This window comes from Colias croceus, chromosome 25 (genome assembly GCF_905220415.1).
Source record: "Colias croceus chromosome 25, ilColCroc2.1".
Lineage (NCBI taxonomy): Eukaryota > Metazoa > Arthropoda > Insecta > Lepidoptera > Pieridae > Colias > Colias croceus.
Window position 1 is genome coordinate 2,077,679 of NC_059561.1, and position 13,922 is coordinate 2,091,600.

The 13,922-nt window shown below is 33.3% G+C and overlaps 1 protein-coding gene across 1 annotated transcript in view; it reads right to left on the reverse strand.

Moving 5' to 3' along the window:
* LOC123703014 (photoreceptor-specific nuclear receptor-like) overlaps positions 1 to 13,922 on the reverse strand; it is a 42,556-nt gene continuing 28,634 nt past the window's right edge. The window contains exons 6-12 of the mRNA XM_045650883.1: positions 5,627 to 5,741; positions 3,230 to 3,366; positions 2,417 to 2,507; positions 1,763 to 1,871; positions 1,279 to 1,393; positions 566 to 685; positions 1 to 272 (exon numbers count right to left, since the gene is read on the reverse strand). Of these exons, the coding sequence (XP_045506839.1) occupies positions 34 to 272; positions 566 to 685; positions 1,279 to 1,393; positions 1,763 to 1,871; positions 2,417 to 2,507; positions 3,230 to 3,366; positions 5,627 to 5,741 (926 nt within the window). The 3' untranslated portion in view covers positions 1 to 33. The remainder of the gene's footprint in view (positions 273 to 565; positions 686 to 1,278; positions 1,394 to 1,762; positions 1,872 to 2,416; positions 2,508 to 3,229; positions 3,367 to 5,626; positions 5,742 to 13,922) is intronic.

A 13,922-nucleotide genomic window follows, 5' to 3' on the forward strand; every position in this document is an offset into this window, starting at 1 on the left:
TACACAAATACGGCGTTATCTTCCGAAATAGCCTTAATTCTTATACATATCAGCCAACACTTTTTCCATAGGAGTATGCCCTATAGTTCTCGCAAAAAATTCCCTTTCCAACTGCCCCGGGGGCACAGATCTTAATAGGGGCAATAATAATAATAATCTGCCGAATCTAGCGGGTGCTGCCGCGTGGGCAGTTCTAGAGTGGGACATGAGCATTACTTGAGCTTGGTCTTGTAAATTCTCGATTTGGAGCGGATCTTTGAGACCACGGGTTTCTGTGGATAAAAAGACATAAATAAATATAGATGAATAATTAATAAAAATAAATAATATATGGATGATTAATAAAGAAAAAATAACTACAGTCGTGAAATTGTGAACACCTTTGGATATAATCTATTCTCATTTTTAAGATATGTACTTAGGCATACTATATTTTTACAATACAATATACAAAAATAAAATTTCTTTAGACACCTTATAGCCTTTTTAAACATGTATATTTCATGTGTACAAAATTCTACATCTAAATATTAATTTTCACCATTATAATTAACAAAAAACTCACCAGACTTAAAAAGCACAATAGCCTTCATACACGCGAACTCAGCCGGATCGACTAGTACAGCGCGATACCGGGACAGTACTTCGCGCAAGCGACGCAACGTGGCTGAACTAGTGCCGTTTTCTGTAATTTATTATATTATTTTAGTACATATAACAATATAGTATATGGTATCGCGTTAAAACAAAAAGATACAATAAAAATTACTAGAACGACTTGTTGGAAAAAAAACTTGAAAGGTATCAAGTGACACTCGGATGGAACGAAGTTCCTTTCGATTAATTAAAGAGACAGAGAGAGACATACAGAGAAACATCCGCACATAAGTATATCAAAAAGTGTCGTTACAGCTTTTGTTTCCCATCTAGCCCCTTTTCGCAACGCGCGATATGGAACTTCGTTCCAAAAAAATTTCCAGTACCAAAATGTCTTTAGAGTCAATAGAAAATTGATTTTAACTTTAACCGTGGTCTAGAAATAGTTTAAACGTAGTTTAAAAAATAAATATCATTTGTAGCCGAATTTTACCGATTCGTCACAGTCACTCGTTCCTTTTTGCGGCAAAAATTACTATCTAAACCAACGCTAAAAAGTCGCACATTCAAATTCCCGACAAAACCTATCCCATACCATTTTCCATTAAAATACAATTAAACATTTTTATCCCTAAATTATTTTCTATACAGTTTCAATGAAATAATATAAAAACACAATACCTTGATCAGTTTGTTCGTTGCCAAAAAGCGCTGTACAAGCGGCATCCAAAGGCAGGCACCATTGTATCGCGTTCAAGAGAAACAACTCCGACCACGCTTCTTCTAGTAATATTACCTGTAAAAAATGTGTTTTTATTTCATTTCTAACATAAAAATTATGCGAGGGTAGTTTAAAAAATCATAATTAATTTTATGTATAAGTAGTCGAAAACATATTTAAAAGCCGATATATTTTTTATATTAAAATATTGGAACGATTATAAAAAGTTGAAATTCTGTTCAATCCTTCTCTTGTTATAATTAATAGTGTAAGTAACTAAAACTATTTTTCATCGAGGTACAGAAATTTTTCAATGTAAGTATGTTATAGAAAATAATTGCATTAATGTTTACCTAAAATAGATATATTTCTTTTTAATTTTATGAAGGATATACCAAAAAATCAAGTACAAAAATCCTAAAAATCTAAATAATAATGCCTTACCTGATCTCTAAAAGCCAGACTAGCGAAGGAAGGCAAATTCTTGGCCCATTTGACCGCCATGAATAAAAGTCGAGCCGCTGTTTCTGCCGCGCTTTCTACTCCTAGAGGACTGTAATAAAATATAATTATTAATACAACTTACAACACAACTTATAAGGATTATAATGAAATATTTTTTTACAATAAACAACGAAACTCACAATTATTATGTTCAAAAACTGTCCGCAACAAAACTCTGCTTCGGTGCATAGGCAGAGCTTTCTAATCAAATATGCTTAACTTTCAATAAAAAACTAGACTCATAATAAAAAGTGTCCGAAACAAAACTCTGCCTTTGCGTGTTATAAGTATAGTTTTCAAATAAATGTTTGTTTATAATAACTGTACTGATAAAACTAACAAAAAACTCTGCCTACACACTCTGTGATTGGCAGAGTTTTCTAGTAACTGTTTGACGTACGTTAAACAAACGCAGACTCACAATCTCGCTCAAAAATCCAAAACAAATTATTACTACGGTACTAGGCACATTAATATCTTAGGTATTACTAGATGTCGCTCCTAGTATTACATTAGTTACATATTTCGATGAACAAACAGTTATAGTACGGTTATTATACATAGTTTTGGTAATAATAGATTAATTTCCCTTACCCATATGGCATGCAGTTCTGGGGGTAGCTGGTGACATTCGGTGGTGAATATGAAGTCGAATCTTCTTCATTTGTTACGTCGATACTGTCATCTAAAAATAAACCACAGAGCCTTTTAAAAGTGGCTTTCATTGCTTTTTGGGTCCATTTTAATTTTATACGCATACCTACTAACTACTACATAATAAAGCTAAGAGAGTTTTCTGGTCATCATCACGATTAGTATTATTTTTATATATATAAGCTTGCCATTGAGGCATTTAATTTTAAATGTAATTACCATCAAACTGCATGGTCTGGTAGTGATAGCGGGCGAGGGACAGCGCTACAAATGGTCTGGTGTTATGACAATGTCTCCTATTAAACCCCGTGTTCCCATAGCTACACAGGTACTCATCAGCTTCACAGGTGGTCTGGTGTTATGACTATATTAACTACCATTAACCATCGCTATGAGTATTCTCTATATAATCACTATCAGACTAAGTATTCTCGATAGCACGCGAGGGACAACGCTATTGCTAGCTACTCAGAACTCAGATGGCCTGGTATTAGATATCACTAATCTGAAGAATGTGACAGACAACACCATATTATTATGTTTAAGTTCAACCACTTTTTTACGATTTACAGTTACTTTCATTAATATTATATAATTCTAATACAGCTATAATAGGTTACTATCAAAATATTTAAATTTTCTGTTTCCTTAATATGTTATCTCAAAATTCTTGAGATACCATCAACGTCTTATCATCTCTGTCAGACCGCGTTTTCACAACTACACAGCTCGTCTGGTGTTAGCTACACTTACCATCACTATCAGACTGTGTGTTCTCGTGGTGGTCGTGCGAAGAGTCTGGTAGCGGCTGCGGCGGCAGCGGCGCGTAGTGCGGCGACAGCAGCGGGTAGCGGGCGGGGGATAGTGCCATTGCGAGCGATACAGGTGGTCTGGTGTTGGGATAATATTAATTTAAGTATATCACCACATTATTGGTTAGATTAAAAAAAATAACGCACTAAATCATAAGTAGGTAGGTATTAGAACACAATGCTGACCAAGTAGGTAGGTATATATGCAAAAATACTTAATAAACCTATCTTACTATTAGGCCATTTACCACTGAAAGTAAATGTACCTAACCGTTTTTACTTTTAAATTAAATAACTGCCTTAATTCCTTTATTACACTCTAGAAATCGATATCTGACCTAACAGTTCCTTATATCGAAAATATTATTTTATTACACGTATTTTAAACACAGCGACAATTTCCATGTCAAATTGAAACCTTTAAAAAGCATTAAACCAATACAATCATAACGCTCCCGTACAAACACATTACGCCCCGGCGACCCCATAAAATTCCCATACCGTTTGCAAATATTACATTAGCATACTCCTCCCATGATTTACCACTACAGCGTTGTGCACTCTCTCGATTGCGAGATTTGACTGCCAAATGTGATTGTATTGAATCGTATTTGATTTGCATGGGAGCGTTTTCTTTGCGAATGGTTTGGGTCAAAGGGCAACGGATTTGGATTCAATTTGTTGGATGGAGACAGTTTTGTCGGAATATTGATATGTTAGAGAGAAATTGATGAAGGCGTAAGTATAAAAATGATAATAAGGAACGCAAATAATACATATATAGGTACATTTGGTATTTCTTAATCACCATGATTTTCATTTCACCAAATTTAAAAAGAGTTTACTTAAAAACAACTTGGTCTTATAGATCAAATGATTCGTTAAAGAAGGCGTCTATATAGTTAAACAAAGTTGTTTATAAAACAATTTCATTTAAACACAACAAACAAGAAAGCCTTATATTATCGATTACCTATATCCAACCATTACATAGGAGTTAACGGAACCAGACGCCAGTCACCCGTCCCTGAATCCCGACCCTTGATCACTTTGAAAGTTGATTTACGTCTCAATGATTTGACGTCAGCCAACTCTAAACTGATATGTACACTGTACAGTCTGGTTATAAAAGGAACAGTTATTTATGCTGTGACGCTATAAGTGACATTATCTATTAATAGGTGGAAATATTCTAAATATGTATTGAGAATTTTATTTATGACTAACTATATTATTATAATGGGTGGAAATAGGATTGGTTGATAGAAGAACGCTTGGTCTGGTAAAGGTAAGATTATGTGAAGTGGTAAATTTTTCTAGGTTTAACAGTGGATTTCTTGCTGATTTGATAATATTAAAAACAATAGTTAGAACGTAAAAATTGGAAATATGCTACCTACTGTCAGACATATTATAAGATACCTAAAAAGAGGAGATTTTTTTTATTTGGTAAGCTGAAAAAAAAATTTTGCTTGTGTGTCTTTTCAACAGTCTTTCAAAATTAAAGATAATTAGGTGGTACTGTATACGTATATTTGATGATAGGGACCTATCTATTTTCGCAAGATTATAATTATAAGGCCAAAATGTAAAATTAATAAAAAATGTGACAAGTATCACTATACCTACTTACATATACACAAATAAATATCCTTATAAACCCACATCTAACATTTTCTATAATTCTTTAATAATTCTACCTATATCATTATACCTACCACTCAAAAGACATTTATTCACAACACAGTTTCCATAGTCCACAGCATATAGTGAACAAAGTATTTCAAAGGCTTTCCGATAGAAGAGTCAAAGTGCAGTCACTCGCGCGAATGTGTATGGTCCTTTGGAGAATATACGAATAACAAAATATTATGTAGTTTTTTAGATATTGTTTAGATATTGCAATGTTTTGTGGTGTGTGGTGTGTGTGATAAATGCAGTTAGAATTATATACGTGTAGGTATTTGAGGCTAGTTCTACTACCAGAAATTTTAGTTTGGTTTCTAAGTCTACGTCACAATAAAATATCTATTACCCAAATAGGTAGGTACCTACCTTTTCGTTAGTTAAGTATGTGTAGGTACCTGCCATTTAATAACGAACAGGTATTAAGTATTTGGGTCATAGATATTGTAGCAATCTAGTATTTTAAGTAGGTTAGGTACTTATAAGCTCTTCATTTTTAAATTATAGGTACTATTTTTTACCAAACATATTTATAACTAGGTATCTTAGGACATGACTTTGCAGGTATCCCCTTATTACGAAAATTGAATGTATAGAGAAGATGAGAATGATGCATAAACGAATTTCAAAATGAATTTTATTATAAACTTACCCAAACACTCCTACAGCAACCGCCGCTTCTCTAAGGGCTCTCTCTTGGTCCATATCTCGTAGGGCTTCAGGTCGGATGGTGGCCGTGTTTCTGGGTTGACGCTCGTTTTGTACCGCTGCAGATAAATATATTATATTACCTTACATGTTTCATTTAAATAAAATTCTAGTATCTTCAGTGTGCATATGCACCTGGGAAACAGATTATTATATCTTTTCATTTGAATACAATTTGTTTCGTCAGTTGTTATTATGGTTGTTATAATAAATAGTCCTGCGAAACGGCTTGACTGATATTTATGGAATTACCTATGACGTTTAAACTAGCAAAGGAACACCCGCATATTTCCCGTTGTCGTTAGATTTCCGAGGAAGAATTAGTCCTTCTTTCTCAGCTAAAAATAAGGTGGGTACATAAATTTCATCAAAATCGGTTACGTTGTTTAGGAATTAGGCGTGAATACCTACGTCTTATGAAGTCTTCTCTTACGTGAAGTAGAGATATTGGAATGTCCGTCTGGGAAAAACTGATCAATAAGCTAGATACTATAAATCTAACTACTTATAGAACTATAAATCTAACTACTTATAAAATGAATGAAAATAATATTCATTCAATCATGCCAACCCCATTTAAATTCATTAAAGAACTAGTTACAAATTTAAGACACTCGTCAATATAGCACTGAAAGCACTAAGTTCTCCTTTCTCGTAAAACCTACGGTTCGTAAATTATTACAGTCACGTAGGGAAGCTAAAATAAAGTCTCCCGACCCTTCATTATATGATGGTATCTTTACTATTGAGATGAAGAATACGTTACCGTAAGTAACAAAAATTATTTCTATATAGGTAGGTAATATTACAATGTTTTCTATTTGCAGAGTCAATACATACCTAATATTAAAAAAATTGATTTGTATATTAAGTATTTTGATTTACTTCAAAAACTGTAGAGCTGGATATGTTTCATTTCAAATGGTATAGGTATCTATTTGATTTTATATCCTTTTTAAAATCTCAAATTATTTACCAATTTAAACACGCAATTCGATAACATCGAATACTAACCAACAAGTCTCGAACAAACAGAAAAAAACTGCAATAAATATACAGCTCTACAATTATTCTATTTATTTTATTTTATTTATTTTTATTTAAGAAGCATATTTATTTACCAGCAATACCTTTTGTCACATAACACAACCTTTCGTTCTAGCATGTCACCCCTGTAAAGTTACGAAGGGACGGAGGCTTTTATTTAATTTTATTGCCCTGAAACTGTAGGCACTGTCTAGTGAACTTCGATCGATGCCGTTGTTTGAGACAGTGTACCTATACCAGCTACCTACGTAGGTATATTACTTTCATGTTTACATTTTTACCTACCTACATACCTACTTGGAAATAAAATTATAGTATACCTACCTACCTACTGTCTGTAAAAATATGACTGATTAATTTATTTCTTATAATTATTTACAAGAACTATAATAAAATAATAATTAAAATAATCCGTTTTTTCATTTATTTTCTGTCTGCCATATTCTTAAGTATTTGAATCTACTGTGTAGGTACTTTAAGGTAAGTAGTTCATTATTAATTTTTTAGGGTTAATAAAATGGGTTAAATTATAAATAAGAAATTAAGTTTGTTAGGTATATGCTCGAATACTTAGATGAATAAAATACAATAAGTCCATGATCTAAAAGAAGAAATAGAAAAAGAAACATCTCCACACGGTTTGTGAAATCCAAAATATCCATACGATAAATTATTTATAAAACCTTATCCCATTCCACAATATACGAAGAAGCAATTAATCGCTATCATAAATAGATTAACAATAGCATAGGATTAAACTATGTTTAATCAAAGTCTAGAATTTATACTAACTTATAACGTGTAGTTAACGGTAACCCCTCCATAGCCCACTATAAATCAACAGGCCCCGCCCACTTCCGACCGCCATCTTTGAGCTCTCACAGCTCACTTCCGGAAAGGGATGGACTGGTTGGTTTGGGAATATTTTTTATAAGTATGTATTTTTTTTAATTACACATACTATGTGTTAAAAGGAGGTTTTATTAAAAATCTGAATAAAAGTAAAATATAATAACAAATTTCCATCTGTAAGGTATTTGCAATTTTACAAATTATTGGAGAAAATAAAAGTAAAAAACTCAAATTCCTACCTACACTAAATTAATTTATTTTTATTCATTCGTCATCATTCAAATATATTATGCAGAAATAAAACTCCATCTGTTTAAATTGTACTGAAATAAAATTACCCTTTCAAAAGACTAGCATAATTGAAAAATAAAATCAAGATCAGGTGCAAGCCTCATCTGCTACAGATCCCTAAATCCATTCCGCACGAAAACGACTAACATCATACCGTCTCCCTCACACACACACGATTTCCATCCTACCCTCCCTGTCTACCGAGCTACAAATTCATTCGGCTTTACTGGTTATTGATTCTTGGGAACTCGCCTCACATAAATGTGCACTCAAACGCCAAAGCTTAGGGTCGAAAATGCTTTAATCGCGACCGCAGATTTATCATTCTGACAGTTCAAAACGCGACCTTAAGCCTTTTGAGATTGAACGCAAACTTGGACGCCTTAAAAGTTAGAAATCCTTTCAGGTACTTCATTTGATCGTTACTTCATTATTTATGGAAATTGAACTTCAACGTTATGGGGATAGAGTTCAATATTAATGTAATGGTGGTTGTGACGTTTTGTAAGGGGGGGCGATTAAAACGGGTCGGATTTAGGGGTTTTATGGAAGGATTAAAATCGCATTAATCAGTGTCTATAGCTTTAACTCTGATATAAACAGTTAAGTGTTAGGGTACGATGTTGGATTTCAGTACAGTCGCGACGCGAAAGGCTTATAAATTATGCGGATTAATTGAAAATACCATTTTATCGAATGTGTCGTGACAAAATTCATTCGTCGTTTTCAATTCCACTTTTTACTTTGTCTATAGGCATTTAAATGTTAATTCAAGACCTTTATCAGAATCAGTTTATTGATTGGTTGAAATAAACTGAGTTACTATATGAAAAAGTAATATTTTGTTCTAATTAATAGTTAGGTAGGTAATCCAGGACTCGAATGTGACATAATTTACAACTAAATAAAACGAACGTGTTCTTATCGTTGAAAAATGGAACAGCTCAAAAATACCTATACAGTATACACATTAAGTTATTGATAATAATATGTATTACACAAAACAAATAAAATTGGAAATTTTAAAATATTGATAAATATTAATCACATTGCAAAACAATTTTGTACCCGACGGTTCGCAGAATACCGGGCTTAAAGCTCCGTAGTAAAGGCAGAGTTGAGATTAAAACATGAAATCATCCCATTAGCATTTCATTTCCCAAATGAATCTTTAATTTTCTCTTTTTCAGCTTTTCGTTAGAATCTTTTGTAGGATTATTGATGGTTTTTGAAGTATAAAGAATATGTTAGTTACTTCGAAGTTCGAATGCTGAGTCAGTTGCTTGTTAAAATGTTATCTATATTTTTTATCTGAGTTTTAAAATTTATTTTTAGAAAGAATTCACGCAAAACAACAAGCAGTCTATAACCATTTACTTGAGTAACGTTATAATTTTACACACAATAATAAATTCAAATGATAAAAACGAGAAACAAAACGCAAATTAAATTCCGCCAATTAAGTAGCAAAGGAAGAAGCCGAGGCGTTTGACAAAGTGAGCCATCGTCACAACCCAACATAATGAGATTGTCGCGTCGACATCTCAAAGTGTAACTCAATTAAGCTCTCCTTTACACTGCAGAGAGCCGAGAGCAAAATAATGCAAAGCTTAAAGCAATAAAGGCCAGAATATACGTCGGGTGTGCCGCAGGGAGGCGCACCACGCCCTCATTACTTCAACATCTTTTTGTCAGTTTCTCTTCGTGTTAAATTAAATCAATGTGACATTGTTCGAGCACTCGGCGGTTATGGTAATCGTCGGATGGAAGTTTCAAGTTTGATTGCGGGGATTTTTGTTTGCTCCGAATTCGAAATGTGCTTTGTTTGCCGAGTTTTGTTATTTTTCTTACTTAAATTTGATCGTGTCGAGACAGTGTACATTTATATTTAAAATGCTTTATTGTAGAGTGTAGAGGATTCAATTGAATGATTGGGATATAAAAAAATAATAATATATGAAAGTTATAAATGTATGATAAGATATCGAATAGGTTATTAAATAAATAGTACACATACACATTTTAAACCTAATGGTAACTTTTTTCAACATACAGTATACGAAAAAATTTGATTTTCTTTTTACTTACCTACTCTCCATCTCCATCCACAAATGGGAAATACACAATGAAAACTTTAATAATAATTCTATGTGCATGCATCATTCACCACCACAAATAACGATCCAATTACTACATCTTTCACATAATCTAATGTTATTTTTTCATCACAAAGCGTAACCACATCCACCTTCACGGTAGGGCGCTCATTTGAATAAGTGTGAACCGCTGTAGGGCACAGCTTTGTAGTTTCTGTCTAATTATCTACATTTGGAATATGCCCATCATTATCGTGGAGGCGGGAATCTTTGGATCCGGCTTAGGGGCTTGTGGCTTTTTTAATTGTTGCGTTTGAATGTTTAATGATGTAGGTATAGTGGTTTGGCGACAAATGATACTAATGTACTGTAAATTTAAAATTTCTATATTTAATAAGAGACGATGTTTAATAAAATTGGAAATTTAGATAAGATGAACATCGTTATATTTCATAACCAATCTTCGAAATTTTACGTTTTTAATTTTTATCCTAAATCGATTTTCGTGTACATTATCAGTTATCACGCTGCTTTAATACATTTTATAAGCGATTGTGTGTGAAACAACAAGAAGTTCTTCTATTGTAGGGGAGGGGGGGCATAGCGGGGCCACGGGGCATAGCGGGGCAAGCCTTACGTAGCTCGAAACGAACGCTGTGCGAACTGTCAAACGGCTCGCTTTGATTGGTCGTTAATCGGCGCGTGACCTCCATATGCGAACCACGCCATTTCGGTACGCGTTTGTGTGATGTAAACAAAAATATCAAAACCAGTGTTTTTCTTAAAATTTTTAGTGAAATTGAACAGTAATCCTTTCTAAAACGTACTTATGTACTGTGGTGTGTTATAGTTTATTATGAATCAGTTCCCTTTCGGTTCTCTTAATCAACAAGCACAAGGTCATTGAATCAAAGGTAAGATGCCGTCAGTTTGTGTTTAATTTTAAACGAGCTGGTGGGGCATAGTGGGGTATGGTGCCTGGGGCAAAGTGGGGCACCCCTTTTTTATTATAGAAAAGTGCCCCACTTTGCCCCGTTTTAAACACTTCTAAGTTGTAACATATTTATTTTTTACGTTTTTAGCCAACATGGTCCGCACATATAAGAGGAAGACTGAACAGCATTCATGGTCTGTGGAAGCTATGAAACAAGCTGTATACAGTGTTGTGTCCGGAGAAATGGGCTACAGAAAAGCAGCAAATATGCACAACGTTCCACAAACCACTCCAAGAAATTTTGACCGGTAACATAAGACACCACCATCGCAAATACTACAACAGGATAGTAATATACAAACCCCACCTAGGCAACCTTCTCCACAGCCTGGTTGTTCTTGGATGGTCGATAGGCCCTCGAGTTTTACAACAACTCCAGAACAAATAATGCCAGTGCCTAAGGAGAACAGAACAGGCAAAAGAGTTAGTAAGCAACGAGGGAAAACAGCAATCATCACAGAATCGCCGTACAAAAACGAGCTTCTAGCCATAAAAAAGGCCGCAGAACTAAAAGAACAGAAAAAGAGGTTAGCTAAAGATTTGAAATTGAAATCCATCAAACAGAAGAAGAGAAAGATTGTCAAAAAGAAAGGCAGCAAAAGCTCTGCAGAAGAAAATGCTGAATGCATCTATTGTGGTTACTTGTGGTCAGAGTCAACCGAGGGATGGATACGTTGTCTAAAATGTTCTCGATGGGCACACTACTCTTGTGCTGGAGAGGATGAAAAAGATGAAGAGGCTACTGATTTATGTGCGTTGTGCATTGAAAACTAATTTTGTTAAAGGTTAAAATGATTAAAAATATTTTTTTGAAAGCCAAAATGTTTAAGTTTGGAGATTTAAAGATGTATACGAGTAGTTACGTTGATTTTTTGTTATCTTGATTGAAATTTTAAAGTAGATGATTATAACTAACTAAAAGTAATTCATTACTTAACTGTACCAAAGTTCTGTATTTCCTTTTTTTAATATTTAAGTTTTATAAAAATAGATATGTGTTAGGTACAGTTTTTTGTGTGATCTCTGATTTCTTTATCTTACATAAATAATAATAAAGAGAAGTTTTTGTAGTGAATTTGTTTTGCTAAAGTGTTGTTGTTTTTATTTATATATATTTTATTTTTTTAAACTGTCGTTATGTATCTAAGAAATAAAACTATTTCGTTTTGAAGTTGTGTTTCGTTCCTTATAATGACTACCCCACAATGCCCCATACGAGACCCCACTTTACCCCTATACATGGGGCATAGCGGGTCAAATGCCTTTTTTCATTTAAGTAATTATATCTCGTAGATTAATAACGTTATCAACATAAATGTATACATAGGCATTCGCAATGAATTAAGCTATGATTCTAAGATAAAATTTTTAATTTAATTACATTATTTTAGTTTTTAGGAATGATTAAACGTTAAGTACCCTACTTTGCCCCCCCCTCCCCTACCTACTAATTACCAAATAAAAAGGCTCTTTCAAGTTACACCTTACGATCTAAGTTTTTCTAGGTGAAAAAGTCTATTTTTCAAAAGACTATGATGTTTTTAAAAATTACAAGTCTATACATACTAAACTAAATTTGTTTAGTAAATACCCACATCCCGGATAACTAAAATTTTACCAGAATTAAAAGGAAAGCGCACCAAAGACAACATGACGACTATTAGAGCGAATTCAATTGTAACAATGGACTAAGCCTCCGGCAAGGGTTACTAATAACAGATTTACTAGCGAAGGGTGGGCTTGCTTAGATAATGACACGAGTAGTGACATATTGATTGGTACTTGGGAAATTGATTGGGAATAGAAAGATAATGTTCCCACGTAAAGTGAAGGTAAAATTATACAAATAGAGGAAACGTTGGAAGATGTTTTAGACATTGTAGCAAAAAAATAAGATATGAATTCGAAATCTGGATATAAAGTAAAAATACCTAGTTATGAGAGAGAGAGAGAGAGAGAGAATTACGAAGATAAATAGTGAGTCAGTTAATGCTTAACATACATTCTAAAACTACATACCTATAGAATTAATTAATACTCTATCTCTATCGCGATTCGCGATCCTTATTCGAATTGACACTATTCAATTATTTCATTAATTAAGTGAATAAAACAGATTTAATTGAACGCAATTAAATGATATGTTCACCTATACCATCTTTAAATCCTTTTTTTAAACACTTTGAAGACACTACCAATCCTGCCTTAATCATTAAACTTTGCATACTTTTATCTTTTATTTCATGTTGTTTTTCATCCGAGCAATTACTCCCACCATTTAAATTATTACACCATTTCAATTCCAGCGGAATAGATTGCTAAACTAACAAACGTATGCACGGGTTAACCCGAAAAAATTACAATTTTTAGGGTCCCTAATCTCCCATTTGTATACAGAAAAGTTTTAACACGTGGCGGCGCGTGGCTGTTTGATTTTAAAAAGCGTCTTTAAGTATGACTTATACGATTTGCATAATCTGTGATGTATATTCTTGTTGCTATTTCAATAATTGTATGAGCCAATAGATGTATTCCAATTGTTTGTTTGTTCGTAACATGAGAGAAATTTTTAACCGTATCTAATAATTTTCTGGGAATTAACGCTTCGGACTATCTGCCAATGAAAAGAATGGAAAATGCCAATGGAATCTTGATGATCTTGAAAAACATTTTAAAGACAGAAAAAAATCAATCATGAGGCGTGATTCGAACCAGTGTCTTTCGCCGTGGTAACGTCTGACCTCTTCATCTTTCTAATACATATCTTCTTTTCTTCCGGTTTTATGTGCCTTAGAGACACATGAACATTATCTCAACATGAACAAATTATAAATATTCAAAGCAAATCTTATCTCTTCTGACTACTTGATTAGATTCATAATTTGATGTCATTTTTCATCTTATAATAAATATTTTAACGCGCGAAATATTTCCAATAAAAAAGACCTGAACATAAACTC